The 18,875-nt window shown below is 26.2% G+C and overlaps 2 protein-coding genes across 2 annotated transcripts in view; both read left to right on the forward strand.

Annotated features, from left to right (window-relative positions):
- Window positions 1-2,149, forward strand: part of LOC119675941 (armadillo-like helical domain-containing protein 3) — a 3,021-nt gene extending 872 nt beyond the window's left edge. The window contains exon 3 of the mRNA XM_038087160.1: window positions 2,100-2,149. Within this exon, the coding sequence (XP_037943088.1) occupies window positions 2,100-2,149 (50 nt within the window). The remainder of the gene's footprint in view (window positions 1-2,099) is intronic.
- An 11,752-nt stretch (window positions 2,150-13,901) lies between these two features.
- Window positions 13,902-18,388, forward strand: LOC119675942 (synaptic vesicle glycoprotein 2C-like). Its single transcript, XM_038087161.1, has 11 exons — window positions 13,902-14,302; window positions 14,426-14,626; window positions 14,685-14,847; window positions 14,922-15,100; window positions 15,172-15,353; window positions 15,408-15,607; window positions 15,668-15,827; window positions 15,901-16,012; window positions 16,077-16,236; window positions 18,211-18,338; window positions 18,381-18,388. The coding sequence occupies exons 1-11, from the start codon at window positions 14,293-14,295 to the stop codon at window positions 18,386-18,388; spliced, it is 1,503 nt and encodes a 500-aa protein (XP_037943089.1). The 5' UTR covers window positions 13,902-14,292.
- Window positions 18,389-18,875: the final 487 nt, after the last annotated feature.

Here is an 18,875-nt window from a genome sequence, read left to right on the forward strand (position 1 = left end):
ATTCTACTTGCAGTGAATACAAATTTATGACATAAAAATTTATTTGAAATTTTTCCCAACACTCCCATTTTTATTAGTCGTATATGTATATATATGATTTATATACAATTTGCAATAATTTTAGTAAATTAACTATGTAAGCTATTTTTAATTTAGAATAGAATGCAATTGAGGTTTGTATTAATTTTTTTAATGAAATGCAGAACGCGGAACCAAAATTTCAACCGCAGATATGTGTTTAATGCTCTCTCATTTTTTATGAGTTCTAATTATTTAAAAATGCTTAAATTAGTATTTTTTACAATCATTTCAATTTATGTAACAAAATTATTTCTATTAAATTCTTTCATAGAAATTAAACTTTAATTAAATAAAAATAATCCATATTATGATATAAAATTATAGATATATGTTTTAAAACTTCTCTTTAATAGTAACGCTTTACATTTCTACATAAAATAGAAAACGTTTGGCAATCGTTTTTCGTCGTTCGCTACTTCTGAAAGTAAAAACCAAATGTACTCTACGATCGAGTGATCGTGTATATTTGCTGGAGTGTACAAAAGGAATATATATCACAAGCACTCAATAATAATGTACAGTTGTATTGTAAAGTTGTAGTGTACAATTGTAGTGTATAGTTATAGTGTACAGTTGTAGTGTACAGTTGTAGTGTACAGTTGTAGTGTATAGATGTACTATGCAGTTGTAGTGTACAGTTGTAGTGTATAGTTGTAGTGTATAGTTGTAGCGTACAATTATTGTATACAGTAGCATTGTGCAGTTGTAGTGTACAGTTACAGTGTACATTTATAAGGTGCAGTTGTAGTGTACAGTTGTAATGTATATTTTTAGTATAAAATTATAGGGTATATTTGTAGTGTACAGTTGCGGTGTATAGTTAAAGTGCATAGTTATAGTGTACAATTGTAGTGTACAGTTACAATGTACATTTATAAGGTGCAGTTATAGTGTACAGTTGTGTTGTTAAGTTGTAGTGTACAGCTGTAAAGAACAGTTATAGTGTACAATTAAAATGTACAGTTGTAGTATATAGTTGTAGTGTATAGTTATAATGTACAGCTGTAATGTACAGTTGTTGTAAACAGTTGTAGTATACAGTTGTAAAGTATAATTATAATGTACAGTTGTAGTGTACAATTATTGTATACAGTAGCATTGTACAGTTGTATTGTACTGTCGTTTTAAACAGTTGCGTGGTACAATTGTATTGAGCAGTTGTAATGTGCCTTTGATGTGTACAGTCGTAGGATACAGTTATAACGTACAGTAATAATGTCCAGTTGTAGCGTACAGTTATATTGTATCGTTAAAGTGTACAGTTATAGTGTACAATTATAGTACAAAGTTGTAAATTTATATTTATATTTCTCTTAAAAAAAGTATTTTATTTAAAACAAAAGTTTTTTAATTGGCTTTGGAGACTTTATTATTATTATTATATTATCAACATTACTTACACTAAAAATCTAAAAAAATTAATAAAGAAAGTTATTGTTTTTTAGTAGTTTAGTTAATCTAATAATGTCTTTCCAGTGTTTTAATTAGTCTAATAGTTTCTTTGAAGTAAATTTTCTGTAAAATTTTGTAGTTAAAAAAAAATACTCACATTTACTCAACTATGTATGCATTTTTGTACGTATGCATAGAGTTAATTCCTCTAAACCACTCCTTAATGAATTCTGAATATAACGAGAACAAACTTTTACCAGAAACAAACAGTTTTAGTTCTGCCGCAAAACTTTACTGGGGTCGTTACTTTAAAGAAATTCTTAGACTAAGTGCAATTGTTAGTTAAAGTTTAAACTACTAAATTGCAAAAGTTTTTATGTTGAGACATTTTAATTTAGAAGTTGAACTCTTCATCACTACTTTTGACTCTTTAGATGTGTACTGGATTGCAATAGTAAGAAGATATATGCTATGTCTATTACAGCATAAATTAATTTAATTCTCAAACTAAGTATTATTAATATTAATTCAAAAAGTTATTTAAATATTTTAAATTCTTAGTGACTTAAACTGCCATCATCATTAAATAATATAAATATTTTTATATTATGTACTTAATATTGAAGGTGAAGAAGGTGGTGAAAATATAGATCGAAATTGTAAAACTGGAGTTTAAAAATTTGGAAATTAAGAAGAAAAAATTTGAAAAATGTTTAAGAAAGTAACTTAAAAAAAAATCGCTAATTAAAAAATACACAAATTGTGTAATATTTACTCAGCTGAGTCGATTTTTCTGTATTGGTTGCACGGCATTTTAATTAACTTGTACGTTTTGTAAAGTATAATTTTTATAATGTGATAATATTTTCGCAATTTAAAACATAAAATATTTATTTTTTGTGTTATTAATGCATTTAATTCAAAAATTCAAAACAAACGTGTCTTTACCCAATTAAATTTTTGAATAATTAATATACAAAAAATTAACTTCATACATATATATGATAAAATTCTTTCACTTAGTGAGATTTCATTGAATTGATTTAAAAAATATTAATAAGGTTTTGTATGAAGAAATTAGTTAAATATGCACTCGTTATTATCTAAATTTGTAGTTACAAATTAAAAATAGAACAAACTTTATTAATTTATACTCCAATTAATTAAATATTAATCTTATTTATGACACAAGTCTGTGAAATAAAGTTCGTATAAACACTTTTAGTTCTACAAATTAACTCTCAATTTATTTGCATAATTAATCTACAAATATTTGTTAAATTTGCGGTGAATACTATATGTAGTGTGTATATAAAATTAAACTTATGTAAAACTTAAACATTATTTAGAACCATAAAAACTGCTCTCCTTTAGTAACAACAGGAAATTTTTATATTATAAAGAGATTACTTGGCTTATATTCAAACTTAAGACTTTAAGTCCTGCCAATGCAGTCTTGTTAATCTCATTTAATATAAAATTTATTATGTGTGCTATTTATGAGAGTACACTAAGCTTCGTAATCACTGAATATTAAATAACAAACTTTTAAGCAAAATTGAAATTAAGTAATAATATTCTTACAGGGTTAAGTTCGTTCAGTTATTGAAATTCACACACAAACTTTCTAAATATTCTATGTGGTTAAAAGAACAAATTGCGTAATAATTTGGGTTAAATGTGATATCATATCCTTTCAGAATGTTTGTTTTTGACAATATTTTCAATTTAAATATTAGAATTCTCAATCTCGAATAGGTTTGGATTACATTGTGATTATTGACCAACTGTGATTAAGAAGAACAGATTTGCAAGTTTACATACAATTTTACAAGATTATTATGCAAAATTTTATCATATATGGTAGTTACTGACAATATTATTTTATGAACTTACTAATTAATACAAAGATTTTGTTAAATGTTCATTAAACATTTGATATGTAAATATTTAAGAATGATAATTTTAATTATAGGTAGTCTACTGACAGAATTAATTTTACATAAATAAAAGATAGTTGATGGCAAATATAAAAAAACTATTAAAAAGGTGTATGAGTCAATTATACCATAAAACTGTTTTTTTATAGTAAATATAAAAAAAAAACCATTAAATATAAGAATACAATAAATATAAGAAATTGGAAATATGCCAAACAAAATTAACTACCACACGATATGCTAACTATTGGAAAGGAAACGAGCTTAGTATACTATCAAAATTATAATATAATCTTATATTATACTAACAAAATATAAAAATTTTTAATAAGTTTATACATAGGAATAGTATTTTGATAAAGTTTTTGTACTTTATAAACGTTTCCTGATTAAGTTTAATATAGTGCTAAATATGAAGTTCAGATAATATTTTTATAACACAAATTTATTGAAAAACATATGGAATATGTAAATGAATATCCAATAATTTAATGATACACGAATCATACGAGTCTGTTATTGAAATTAAGTAACTTAATCAAGTTCAGATTAATCAAACACAGTACCATCAGAGATAAAAAGATGTATGCATCTTTGTATTTTAATTATAACTGAAACCGTTCAATCTTTAACAAGGCTTTGAAAGAGGATGTTTCTATAGAGCTTCAATTTTTTTTTGTACTACTTTAATACAAAGTAAATATCTTATGTAGTCTTGGTTTCTATTATTGAAATCAAACAATAAGCAATCAAGTTTGCACTTAACATAAAACAATTTTTAAAAATTTTAATCAATACCTCCTTATAATACTTTATACATACTTAATTTAGACATCTACTATGTCATATGATTCAGTTATCTCTGATATTATGAATATAAGAATCTTCTAACTTATTGCGATTATCGTTTCTTTTTGTACTTCAATACTGTTAAAATATAACAGTGCTCTTAAATACTATACTAACACTATACTACTTACTATCTTTTAATTAAGGAATAGTCGGACACGAATCGAATAAAACCAAAGAGATCAAGTAAAACCCACGTCATTAAATTTATTTTTATAATTTAGTGATTTAAGCATATAAGCAATATCAACATTCATAAGATATTAATCTCTTTTTAACAAAATATAAAAACCTTGTAATTGGAAGCTAATAAATCCAAAAGTCTCGCCAGTAAAAAGGTAAGTAGGTAAGTAGTAAATAGTTTAATCGTTTGTCTTCTATGCATATATAGATAAAGTAAACTCTTAATTGTTCGATATTGGGCAGTAAAGTCAAACTTAAAGTAAAAAAATGTAAGTTTTGTGTTAAATCAACACTTAAGTGCGCATTGTGGAATTGGCTCTTCGAAACCTAAGGAAAACAATGAAATCACAAAAACGATGATGTGAACAGAAAGTAATCAATGAAAATATCATAATTTTATAAGTTTCCGGTAATTATGTGTCTTATTTATTTTTTATCTATTTATATTATTTATTCAAATAATGAAATATTCATCTCAAGAGACAAATTCTGATATCATTTAATAATATTACATACTTCCTGATATAAAGTTTATTAAAGTCAAATTTATTAAATAAACTTAAAATATTTACATCATAAAGTTTTTCACTTAAAACTACATGTGTTGTCTCCTTATACTGAAACATTTTCCCCGAGTACATTTTATTCATTTTAAGCGTATTATGTGGATTCTCAAAAGTGCAAAATTTATAACTTTCCCACAGCTTGTATGTAATGAAATATTTATCCTCAAATGAATAAAGCTATTATGCCACCATCCGCATACTTTGTTTGTTTGCATTTATTATGGAAAAAATCTCATAAAATATTTTTATGATCCTTAAATCACAAGTTTGCGCATTTTTGGAGCGTTCATAAGGTTTGCATATGTTGTTCGTTCTTCATGAATTTTTTTAGCTATAGTTTGATAAGCATCTTTAGTAAGAATAAATGTAAAAATATGAAAATTCGTCCCAATAAAGAATAAATTGTTACTTAAGTTACATACCGTGCTGAATTATCATAGCTTATTGTTTTGTAACATTTTTTAAATAAAACAAGAAAAGCATTTTTAAACAATTTATCAGTTACTTAACCGCTTATTGAATATAAATACTTATGACTATTACTTAAAACCAAACAACAAACCAAAATATGACAAAAATCTTAAAAATTATTAAAATTATTAAATTATTTTAATATCTTAAATTTTTTTTTTAAATACATATATTTAATATAGTATAAATATACATATAAAATAATAAAATAATTTCATTGCACTTTAATTACCAATTTTTATTTAACTTAACATTATTTAAATTTTGGTTTTAATATTATTTTTGTAAATATTGATATCGATCTTAATATGTTTGTTTATTTTGTCTGGCTTTAGGTCGTTTTTTTAATTTATATTTCTTTAAATAATTGTTTCATTTCAAATAAAAATCACACAATTTATTTAGTTGTAACATAAATATCAAACTACTTCATAGGTTATCTGCACTGTTATTAACATATAGTGTGCTAACAGTAAGTGATTTTAATTATATATTTTTTAACATTAACTTTAATGTTAATTCAGGGCCCAACAGAAACAACTATAGCAGCATCAGTGAAGTGCGATACGTGTTGATGCAAAGGCAAACTTATAACCACTGATGAAAGACCATTTCATCTAGAAAAACTTACTGCATGTTGTGCTATTTGTTCTGTTAAAGAAGTACAGCCATATGATTATCATTTTTATTTGACGAGACTTTAAAGACGTGGATACAGAAGGCAAAGATTTCAAAAGAAACTCACTACAAACCACATAACTCGTCCAATTTTTGCTTTATTGAAAAATAAATTTCCGGGGAATGTAATTTCACAATTTATCACCTATGAACTTCAAAATTTCAGCTCATGTAGTAAAAAAAATAAAACCCCCAACATGATTTTTATGGTATGGTTAAGTTAACATAATGTATCGAGTAATAATATTTTGACTTGATATTTAATTAAAATCTGATAAAATCAACCAAATTATTTTTCTGAGTGTATAATTATTTATCGATATCTTGTGCAATAACGTACCAATATGGTATCTTATGTAGGGTATCCCATTTAAAGTACATTTACGCGTTTTATTTACTATTTTTGCATAATATGAAATGTAAACTGGAATGGCTCTACTTATCACTGTTATAAATATCATCACTGTTATACTAACATATTACCACCGACTACTAGTAGGCAATACTTCTTAAGCGGACATTATATCTAATATTTTTAAATTTCTATGATACTTCAAATAAAATACGTGTATATTTACTTTAAAAATTTATTTAAATATAAATTCCTTTTGAGGGAAATTAAAATACTTATTTCATTACTACTAGCTTATTTGTTTGGTCTTCTCTTAGAGTATAGACAAAACAATTAGTTTATAATCTTAAATATAACAAACTCTATAGTATAGAGTCTATACTGTAAATACTATTTCTAATGAACACAAAATTTCTTTCTTATTCTTAATATTAAGTTTAATATTACTCAATGGTGGATACAGCTAAATTTAATTTTTAATTAATTTTTATAGTCTCTAGATTTAATTTTGAATCTCTAGATTGAATAATTTTGAAGTATATTTTTCAATTTCCAAAACTTCTAAATGTTCTTTAAAAAAAATTATTTTATTTTAAAAGAAACAAGTAAAATACTTTTCTTAAACCATTTGCTTAACTATGATTTTTTTAAATATCTTCATACACTTACAAATATTCTTCCATTAGTTTAAAAATTTTTAAAAACAGTATTTTTTGCTGAAAAATATTTACCGAAAGAATCGATATTATTTTGATAAGGATTTAGTGTTCTGGAAACTGACTCAATTTTATTTTTTTATAATGATACCTTAAAAAGTTAGGAAATAGAATGTATAGTAACTTCGAGTGAAACTTTTTCTAAAGCTACTACCTAAATAATCTACTTCATTTTAATGGATCTCCATAAAGTATTTCTTATGCCTTGTCTTTAATATAAGTAGCAATAAGTAACAAGTAAGTAAGTAAGCTTCTGAACAAATAGACATTAATGGTAATACCCTGAATGAACATATGTTAAGCTGACGTTTGAAACGTAACAAGAAATGTTGACAATTCCATAAACAGCAATTTGCTTACAAACAGACTCTTTTCGAAATACATTGGATACGTTATCATTAAAATTAAATTTTAAAAACCTGTTAATATTAATTATCATAATTATTATGTAAAAAAATTATAAAGAAGTTTTTCGAACAGTAGTGAACTACAACAACAAAAATTAATTATATATTATTTTAATTAATTGAATTTTTGGCTGACCATACAGCTGTTTCTAGTATTGCCAAATATCCATCATCAGTGGTCTTGGAAATAATTCTTGTATTTAATTTTTCGTAAATAATTTTTTTGAGACTGCAAGTACTAGGACTCGAGCTCGGGTTCTACCAAATGTAAAGTTCAGAGTCAGCGCACCTTAACCAACTGACCCAAAGCCGTACTTATCTTTTATGTTCGCACATTTTTCTAGAGTTTTGTTACTTTGCAATGACAGTTTTATTAACAAATTTACTTGCTGTGAACGAAATCACAAACCAGATGTAGAATAATTAAATTAATTATTTATATTTTTATTTTTTAATTGTTAAGTTGCAATACTATTCTGTTTGTAGAGGCATTATTTGTTGCATGATATGTTCTTTCTTATGAACCTAATCTAGGAACGTAATGCTGAGAAAGTCATGAAAATATTATAGATGTTAATAGATGCTAAAGATAGAAATCACCTTAAATATATATTTGATGAAACATGAAAAAGTTGTTGTGTGCTATTTTATTTAGGTATACATAACACTCTAAAAACAGCGTTTCTTAAGAAATGATTCCTGCACCTGATAAGACTTAGTCTATTCTAAATTTACCTTTTTACTTCAACTGCTTAAAGATACATACATATATATTTAAAATATTTAGTATGCTAAATACTTCATTTAATTTAAATTGAAATTTAGATTGTCAATTTGAAATGCAAGACAATTTGTTTTTATGCTTAATAATGAAACACTTAACTTAAAGCTATTACAAAAGAATAATGGATCACAATGATATTTGTTAATACCTGGTAGTAAAGAAATGCAACTCTTTCAAATTAAAGATATTTGAAGTTACGTGCGCAATAACTCCCTACCAAGATATGTCAACGTATAAAATACTATAAGCTTAATGCCATTTTGCAGTATAAACTTCATCTTTCTTTTCTCTCAAAACATATTAGAATTAAATAAATAAATATAAATATTTATGGATGACAATTGTACTGAAATTCTTAAATATATATGTATATAATTATATACATAAATACTGCAATTTTGTAAGGTAAAAAAAGAATAAATGTATGAGCATTCAAAATAAAAAATACGTCTATTGAAAATTATTTGTTTAGGCATTTTAGTGGTAAGAATACATAAGATAAATCTGTTATATTTACGCCCGTAATAAAGTTTATTTACATTGTTTGAATTGATGCTCTTTACACATATAAATTTACAATATAAATTCAAGTACAAATATTTGTTATTTATTTATTTATGCTTTGTACACGGTAAATTGTAAATAGACAACAAAAAACAGGTATGCATTTCATCCAGAACTTAGAACATCAAAACATATTCTTACGATATTTTAAAGTATGCAAGTGTAAAGGAATTAGTACTTGAATGGAATTAAAATTATTTGAATTTAAATGTATATTTTAAAGTTTATTTACTTAAACAACGTGTTTCACATTTTTAAGATAATAAATAAGTTGATTAACCAACAAACTACAGCATGGAGGTACTAAATTATTGCTAAATTCAGAATCACATAAAAATTTTATTAAATTTTGTTTTATTTTATAAAATATACAACAACAACATTTTTAAATTTTATTATTATTATTTTTTTATTTATTATTGATTCAAAAAGTTCATACAGCACTTACAAAAATTATAGAATTTTACCTAAAACCTTAACTGGCAATAACATATTTGTTGTGTGTCCGATTGGCATACAAAAACTGGTGTATATTATTGACATTATTATTCATATACATTCTTCAATAATTAATCTTCTGTAACTTAAAACACTTTTCATAAATTTACTCATCCTGAATGGTCTTCGAAAACATTTGTTTGTAAATTTGAAACGCCTAAAGTTCGAAGCCTCAAATTTGTAATCATACAACGTATATATTTACTAATCTACATATATTTATAAGGCCATGAATATACAATAATATATGATATATTTAAATATCGTGTATCTTTCAATATTTTGCAGATAAGTCTATTAAGAACCTGATGTCTTAATTCATAAAAAGCTTTCATTATTAGATTATAACCAGTTTCATCCATATTGTTTAAAGAATTCCTAAGTCGAACTATATTCCTTTTAAAAACGGTATACTGTCCAAAGACGTGACCAATTCACTTTCCTTGTGATATTGTATATGATCACAACCAACTAGAAAATTTCGAGCATCCTAGATTTTGACTTTTGTTAGGTTTCCAATGTGTAAAAGTTTTCTCTGCCAATATTATTGCTAAATAGTTGTGTATTCTGTACTTTATAAAAAAAAACGTTAAAAGAATTTATAAAAAAATTAAAATATATATAAAATATTATAATTTAAATATATAAATATATATATATATCAATATTTACAAATTTATTTTAATTAATTCATCATTAATTTTTATAGTAATTTTTATGTATTTTATTTTATATAAGAAAAAGTTGACACACAAAGAACACACACAAAATCTTATCTGATAATCGAAAGATCTAATCAATAACAGATCTTTTATTTGCTTTTTAGAAAGACCGAAAACACCTTTTAGCAAAAGACCACAGCCAGAATTTGAAAAATCTTTCAAACGATCTTTTGCAAGATTTTTGAGTGCGGTGAGCTGAAAGATCGTTGCATGAATTGCCCTGTAAAAGAAATGGTTAAAAGTAATGTTTGTAAATTGAGTATTTGTAGTAACTAAAGACACTTTAGTAGTATAAACCAAACATTAAATTTTTAGTAAATTCGACTCACATATTATGGTATATAATGTGTGCTCATATTACGGGCTATAATAATACAAATAATATGAAACGATAAAAAATGAGTATTATTTAATAAATTAATCCATTCTTGTTCCAAAACAAGTATGCATTGTGAAAATAATTTAATACAATAATTATTCTAGAAATCTCTTTCATTATAAGTTATATATATATAAATAGAAAAAAAGTTAATTGTAGTTATAAGTGCTTACCCATGAATATTTCAAAGGTTATTAATTTAACCTTGTTTATAAATGTTTCCGTTCTTATATGGTTTCATTTATTTATAAATTTATGATTTCTTTTCAAAACTGTATGTAAAAGGGTTAATGAATTATAGGTAATTTATAGCATAATTAGTGCTTCTCGGACTTCGTGCAAGAGCAATCATATTAAACAATAAATATATTTTCTAGAAATTTCCTTCGTTAAAGTAACGCATTCTTTTAAGGCAATCTAAATATTATGCCTAAAAATGGTTTTGCTTTCAAAATAAATTTTCTTTAAACATGCAAGAAATATACTGAAAGTATTTCTATACACGGGAAAAGAGTTAATGGCAGTTAATAGTAATCACTAAAGCAGTTAAAATAACTTTCATTAATTTTCCTAACAAATGGGTTAAAACAAAAAATGACGGTAGGATAAGAAGTCAAGCTAAAGCTTCACTTACAAAATCTTAATAAGTTGATGAAATAATAAATAGTAAAGTTTACCATAATTTCATTAAAAATGTAATAACTGTCATTATTAAAGTTATTTAAAATTCACAAAATTTAAAGTTATATATTGCTTACATGGTTCTTATTATAGACAAACAAAATATAAGTTAATATCTAGACAGAACACTTAAATGAACTACAGAAAATTTTAATTAATATGAAGTTAATTATTCAAAACTATTCAATTTTTATCTCGGAAGCCATTTCTAAAACTAATTTAAAATGGAAAAAAACTTATAGTTTTCATCACAATTTAAATCAAAACAACAATAATACTAAATAATACTGTTAACAGAAAACTTATTTAGAGAACCAAATATTCGAATTAAGTATCTAGACTAAGCAAAATGAAGTAAATTTACTATGTGAATTATAACTACATAATTTACAGTAAAAAGTAAAAGATTGTTGAATAATACCACAGAAAAACCTCTCCAATCAAATAATGCAACTTTAATTTCATTATGAAAGAAGGTTTAGTTTAAAGTTTCTTACTTCAGTGCTATCGTGCGCTTTAATTACAATAATAATAATAATAATAATACTTGCAAATACACATAGGTACATATTTGCTACTTGAAAATGTAAATCCCTAATCAGGCCTTTATTATAGCTTGATTTTACTTCAGAAGGAACTTTAAAATGTGTCTTCTTTTGAAAAACCAATACTTATCTTATTAAATAGTCATAATCTAGTATACAATATAAAAATATGCTTCAGCTCCCAAAACTGCCCCCCTTAAGTGGTTACCTCTAATATAACTTCCAGAACCATAAAACCCAATAAATCCAATCACTGTATTATGTTGCATTCAATATTTCCTTAACTTCCAAACGAATCTGACAGTATTTTATATGTAAACACAAAAATCTGCCTACCCTAATGCATTAAAGCGACAATATGTTAATAAATGAAATCCTCCACTGTTCTAACCTTATGTTAGTCTCCCTTTTTAATCACAAAAATATCAATACATGCTGAAAATGATTATGATTCTGAAATGCTTTATAATCCCACATTTTTATTCATTTGAAATCTGAGCTCACTTAAAGCAAAAGTTCTACAACTATAATAGTTATTTAAATCAAATCCTTTCAATATTCAACATACATATACTATAATATAATAATAATAATGATAATCTAAATGATAATTTAGAAGCTACCATAAGCAAACGATTTTAATGGAACATTATGCCAAGGATGATGATATCAAAAAAGATTATGTGGGAGAAAATAACACACTTTCACATCACCAAGGACTACTGTAAAAAGAATGCTGATGAGGATGATTTGGAGAGGCTACTGACTATCAACAGTAGTAATTTTTATACGACGTAATTTATTAGTTATTGTCTTCACTGCAAACTCTTCTCATGCTTTGTTAAATTATTAATTTTACTTCAAACTTTATAATAATAAATAAATTATTTATTAAAAAAATTATTGTGAAAAAAAAACACAAATCCAATAAATTTAATCAGTGTATTTATTACATTGCATGAAATGTTTCCTTAACGGAAATCAAAGCACACTTTTCTTTTCTTCATTTTATATACATCTACATCATTTTGGGAATGGAAAATATTCTAGTTTACGTCCAAGTTTTTATTTTTAAAGCTTAAAACTGGAAAGAAAACCAGAAGATTAACAACTTTTATTTAGTTATAACATGGTCGTTTGCGAATATAACTATTGTAGATTTCTTAAAAAATTTCGATACCTCAATATTTCTTTTCTAAAACGCTTATATTACCTATTATTACCTTTCACGAGAATGTTAAGTAATTCCGTTATTATTCAATTAATCACTGGAGTAATTCTCTTTAACATAGTTGAACTATTCCTTACATAATTATTATTATGACACTCCTAACACATAACTTATTTGGACTCACGAAGGTCAAGGGTCTTCGTGTGATAACACTTTCCTCATCTTCTCAACGTCCTTTTGCAGGATTATCCCATGTTCAATAAAAACGTTAAAAATCTTTATGGGTCAACTATCCCTACATCTGCCCATTCCTTATGAAAGAAAGCGCTCAAGATACAAAAATGACTATACTAAGACAATCCTGCCATGATCATACCCTTCCAATATTGATTTGCAAGGGCTAACATTATAAACTTAAGTACTTTTAATTTTGTGAAATATTTTTAGCTAAGCTAGCCTATATGTATGGTAGGTTTTTTATGTGAGGCAGTAATTATCAACTGTTTGTTTAACAAGCTGGCTAAAGAATAATATCGCGATACCTATCTCGGATGTTATTACGTTATCAGAAAAAGTATTTAACCATTTCACTACACACTATATAAAACTATTTATAACACTTTAATAAAACGCTTAATTTATAACTTAGTTAAATCTACGAATCATTATCAAGGAAATCTCCAATCGATATCATCATGTGGATGGTTTATCATTATTCGATATCCTTCCAAAAACTATAAACAAATTGTTTGCTATGAGCCATCACTCGTATATGTCATGTACTTTAAATCCAAACTTGTTGAAACCTTCATTAAATAATCAGTTTTCACGGATATAAAAACGTTATTTGATATATTTCTTATATTATATTACTTATTATTTTATGTCAAAAAATAATTTTTTTTGAATAAATTAGAACAATTTCTTTATTTTTATTATTTACTTTATGAAATCTTAATTCGTGGTTTTGCTTATGTCATAGTTTTCTAAGACAATATAATTATAATATATAATACAAGATTCTGCAGAAAATTGTATACCTGAAACAAGTTGCATGGAACTTTCAATCATCTATGGGAATAGAAAAATATCCAAACACATACAAAAAGGGATAATAATTTTAGAAATTACAAAGTTCCCAATTCCTAAGCGAAATGGGTGCTTAATATAGTTTCTAATGAAATTAATATCAATTCATCAAAGAAAAAACACACCTTAAGATCATTTATGAAAAAACGCGTTCAAGAAGAGAAGACGTTTTAAATGACTTTTAGGAAAAGCAGATTTATATTGCACCATTCCTTATTCAACTGATGGCTGATGGTAATTTTCAAATTTTTCAAACTTACAGTTCGTTCTTACAATGTACACATTTACGTTATTAATATGATTTAATTAAAACTAATTTTCTTAATACTTTTCTTCCAATATTAAATTTTAACGAAGAGCCGCCAAGTGATTTTGAGACAGCGATGAAAATTTGTGGATTTGGAAAATTTAATATATACTTACTCTTAGTCATTGTTATAGCTATTGCAGCAACAACGTTTGAAACCTCTTCTATGTCCTATATACTGCCAACTGCTGAGTGTGATCTGAGATTAAGTTTACTGCAGAAAGGAATATTAAACGCAATTACATATACAGGTTAGAGAAACTATTTCACACCAAATTAAACAGTTTGAGCTACAATAAATTTTTTTAGGAACCATACTATCGGCTGTACCTTGGGGATTTATAGCTGATACAATGGGACGAAAACAAGTAATAATATATGGATTACTTCTCGATGGTGTGTTCACTATGGGGGCAGCTTTAAGTCAAAACATTACGCAGTTAATGATTTTTAAATTTTTAGGAGGATTTGCGTAAGTTTTTCAATCAGCTTAGTATAATAACGAGTTTCTAATATTTTAGTAGTAACAATATGTACATATAATAGAGTTTGTGGACCGTTTGCTGTAATAATGTCCTACGTATCTGAACTGCATGGAAAAGACCATCGTTCACAAGTTATGATGGTAGTCGGTCTAATGAAAGGAACTGGATTCCTTATATTACCTATATTAGCTTATTTCATTTTACCTTATCATATTGCGTTTAAAATATGGGTATTGAAGTGTAGGTAAACTGTTAATGGTATTAATTTATTACTTTTACTTAGAATTTAAGTCTTTTTACGTATACTTTAGTTCACACTTGGCAAATATTTGTTGCAACGACGGCTATACCAAGTTTAATATCAGCTATTTTAATAGTTTTTTTACCCGAAAGTCCGAAATTTCTAATGACCAAAGGTAAAAATGAAGAAGCTTTGAAAGTATTTCAAATAATATATGCAGTTAATACCGGACGTAATAAATCTGAATATCCGGTAATTAGTTCTTTAACCTGCAATTGCTTAATAATAAAATTTATATTTAAATAGATAAAGATCTTGTCTAATGAAGCTCCATTTAGACCGCCAAGAGTTAGCATTGACAGCAATACAAAATATTTCAGAAGAAGAAGCATTGAAGCACAACAAAATCTTTCAGAAGGCTTTAAACAGTTGAGGCCTATGTTCTCCAGCCCATATATCGTGTTAGCTGTGTTTGTTTATACAATGAATTTCTTCGTTATTATGGGGTAAGGTAAATAAAGAAAGATAATTCAAAAGTTTCTTTAAACCAAACCTTATAATTTTAGTCAGAACACCTTACGGTTATGGTTACCACAAATATTTGCTTCATTAACCGAATTTCAAGTTAAACAAACGACTACAAATCCAAGTATGTGCACTATTTTGGAATACAACGTCAATAAAACCGAATTATTACGGTTTGATGAAATGACAGAATGTGATGTGGTAATTTAATCTTATCAAAATATATTATTAAAAAAAAACAAAAATTTCGTACTTAGATCAAAAATATTTTTAGCATATTAGTGCAGAATCTTATACTCCGAACATTATTGTTGCAGCAGTTGGGTTCTTTGGTTATATAGGTGTAGCATTACTAGTTCCATACCTTGGCACTAAAAATATATTAAGTATAATATTGATTTGTTCCTTGGAATCCATTTTAATTAAATATTTAATTTTTTTTGCGTACAGGTATTGGACTGGGACTTTCTGTATTAAGTAACTTCGGTATGTTCTTGTCCTTTAATTACCTCACGGTACTTCTAGCGTCAGCTGCATTTATAACATTCAGCAGTATTGCTGTTACGACAATAATAAATGTATCTGTTGATGTTTTTCCTACAACAATGAGGTAAATAATAAATATCTTTCATAAGCTATATAATTTATATAAGTCTATGTATACATAATAACAATCTTCTATCTCCGTTAAAGGTCTTAAATATCTTTTATGAATCTTTTCAACCAAAGTATAAATATTTAATACGATTCTGTTTTCTCACATATGTCTATTTCGACGAATTTCAATAAAGGCAGCTATTCTGAACAAATTTTTCCACCATACCCATAGTATAGTATAGCTTAGATATCGATCCATAAATTTTGAAAATTTTAACAAGGAATTTCGTTTTTGACACCAGCTGTGTGCATAATCAATATAAAAATTGTACATATATCCAATTGGCATTTGATCGCGTATGTTAGTGTGATTAATATAAAATAATGTTATTATTAAATAGCCATAGTCAATTAGGTATGCATGGACAGTCGAAATCGCGTCAAATGGTCGATATACAGTATTTATCCTAGATCAGGAAAGAAAAGAATCAGATGACATGGAAGAAATGGATTTTAATATTAAACGATATGCAATTATGGAACCATTAAGATTTATTAAATGTATATCTCAAAGACGTATGTAATCTCAAAGATGTACATAAGAACTGTAAACGTCTTAAGTAAAATTCAATATAAGGAGTGTTTTTTTAGTTTCATAAGAAATATCGATATCGAATATATTAATATCGATTAATATTTATTAAATGTGTATCTCAAAGACGTATGTAATCTCAAAGATGTACATAAGAACTGTAAACGTCTTAAGTAAAATTTTTCAATATAAAGAGTGTTTTTTTAGTTTCATAAGAAATATCGATATCGATAACTATACTTTGACAGCTGAGAACGTTAAACTATATTAACATTTTTGTTGAGTAAGATTCGGTAATTGATCATGAATCCTTTAGAGCTAAAACAACTCTTCCAAATTGTAGAAATTTACTTTGAAAAAATAAATCTGTTCACGAACTTCATATCGGAAAATGGTGCTTAGTGATGATGCTCATTTCTGGTTAAATGGTCACGTCAATAAGCAAAATTGCCATATATGGAGCGAAGATAATACTCAAGCCGTAAATAAATTACCATTACATCCATTAAAATTGACTTTTTCATGCGGTTTACACGCTGGCGGCATCATCATCAAGAACTTACCGTTACGGTGAATGGCGAGCACTATCGAGCATGCTGACTCAACTTTTGTCAGCAATGTCCAAAAACTAATCAGTTAAACATCGCCAAAGCAGACATTTGGTTCTAACAAGACGGCGCATAGCATCTTGCCTTACAATCGATTAATTGCTAAATCAATTTGGTAGAAACATTTTTTTCCAGAGGTGATCCAATCCTGTTAACGGGTCCCCCATTCGTGCGATTTAACGCCTCTGGATGACTGTTCATGGGGCTATGTAAAGTAATTGGTTTATGCCGGCAACCGACAAACCAGCAACTCTTGAAACATTGGTTGCCAATATTCTTGCCTCCATTAACGCCTTTAACTCCATACGGTCACATTTATTGCAAAAAATAGTCTGATCTGAAAAATTGTATTAATGGAATGGACCATGCAACTCGTAGCCGTTGTCCGTCACGAAAGTCATATACCGCAAATCATATTGAAATAATAAATGCCATGAAATTATATACTAGATTACAAAATTTTTATTTCAACATTATTTCTTTCTTGTATTATCATTTTAAGTTCTCATGCAGCTAAAAAAAAAACATCCCGTGTATCGATTGATATTGAAAACGCATTATAAAATATCATCAAATGATAATTTTCATTGATGTGATTTAGAAATCATTCTAAATAGAGGACCATAAGTCCTCTATATAATAAAAAAATTGCTCTTGTTGTCATAATCGTTTTTCACATATTTTTTTAAAATTTTTTCATATATAAAAAATATATAAATATATTACCTTCATATATAATTAAAGAGTGACTTACCTTCATATAAATAATATTTTAACTTTTTTCTAGAACAATGGTTGTGGTACTCGTTATGACTTTTGGACGTTTGGGTGCAGTATTAGGAAATGTTTTATTCCCGGTATTAATATCGCTTGGTTGCCTTCCGCCTTTTTTAACTGTTGGAGGTGTTATTTTTGGTAAGTCAAAAAAAAATTCTATTATAAAAAATATATTCATAGTAGCGTAGAGCTTTTAAAAAACTTAAATTTAATTTAAAAAGCTTAAAAGTATTATCTGATAAATAGCAACATATCACAAAAAAATTCCATATCAAGAAAAGTAACTGCAGTAAATTAGCACAAATTGGGCTACTAAAAAATCGGATCCAAATATTATATATACAAAATATATTCATATCTTGTGGCAAATAACCTGTACTAATTGCTAGTTATGGAAATAATTGAAATTTAGATTAAAACCTAAACCAATTAAATCTTCGTGAAAATGATTGACATTAATGTATTACCAATGTATGTATATCATTGATGTTTTTCTGAAAATTATTATTTCTTGATTCTTCTTCTTGAGTTAGTGCTATTACGCACTTTTACTCTATAATGGCTGGGGGGCTTATCTTTACCCCACACTAGGCTTTAACTAGGCTAAGAAATCAAATCATTTATTTGTCTTTTAGTTGATGACGGATCTTAAATCAGCATATCTTCCTGAGAGTT

This window comes from Teleopsis dalmanni, chromosome 2 (assembly GCF_002237135.1).
Source record: "Teleopsis dalmanni isolate 2A chromosome 2, ASM223713v2, whole genome shotgun sequence".
In the NCBI taxonomy this organism is placed as follows: domain Eukaryota; kingdom Metazoa; phylum Arthropoda; class Insecta; order Diptera; family Diopsidae; genus Teleopsis; species Teleopsis dalmanni.

What these genes read in the sequence shown, in the direction of transcription:
- LOC119675942 (XM_038087161.1), top strand. An exon ending in AATTTCTTCGTTATTATGGG is followed by an intron (nt 15,608 to 15,667) that starts GTAAGGTAAATA and finishes TTATAATTTTAG; the next exon opens with TCAGAACACCTTACGGTTAT. An exon ending in GTTTTTCCTACAACAATGAG is followed by an intron (nt 16,237 to 18,210) that starts GTAAATAATAAA and finishes ACTTTTTTCTAG; the next exon opens with AACAATGGTTGTGGTACTCG.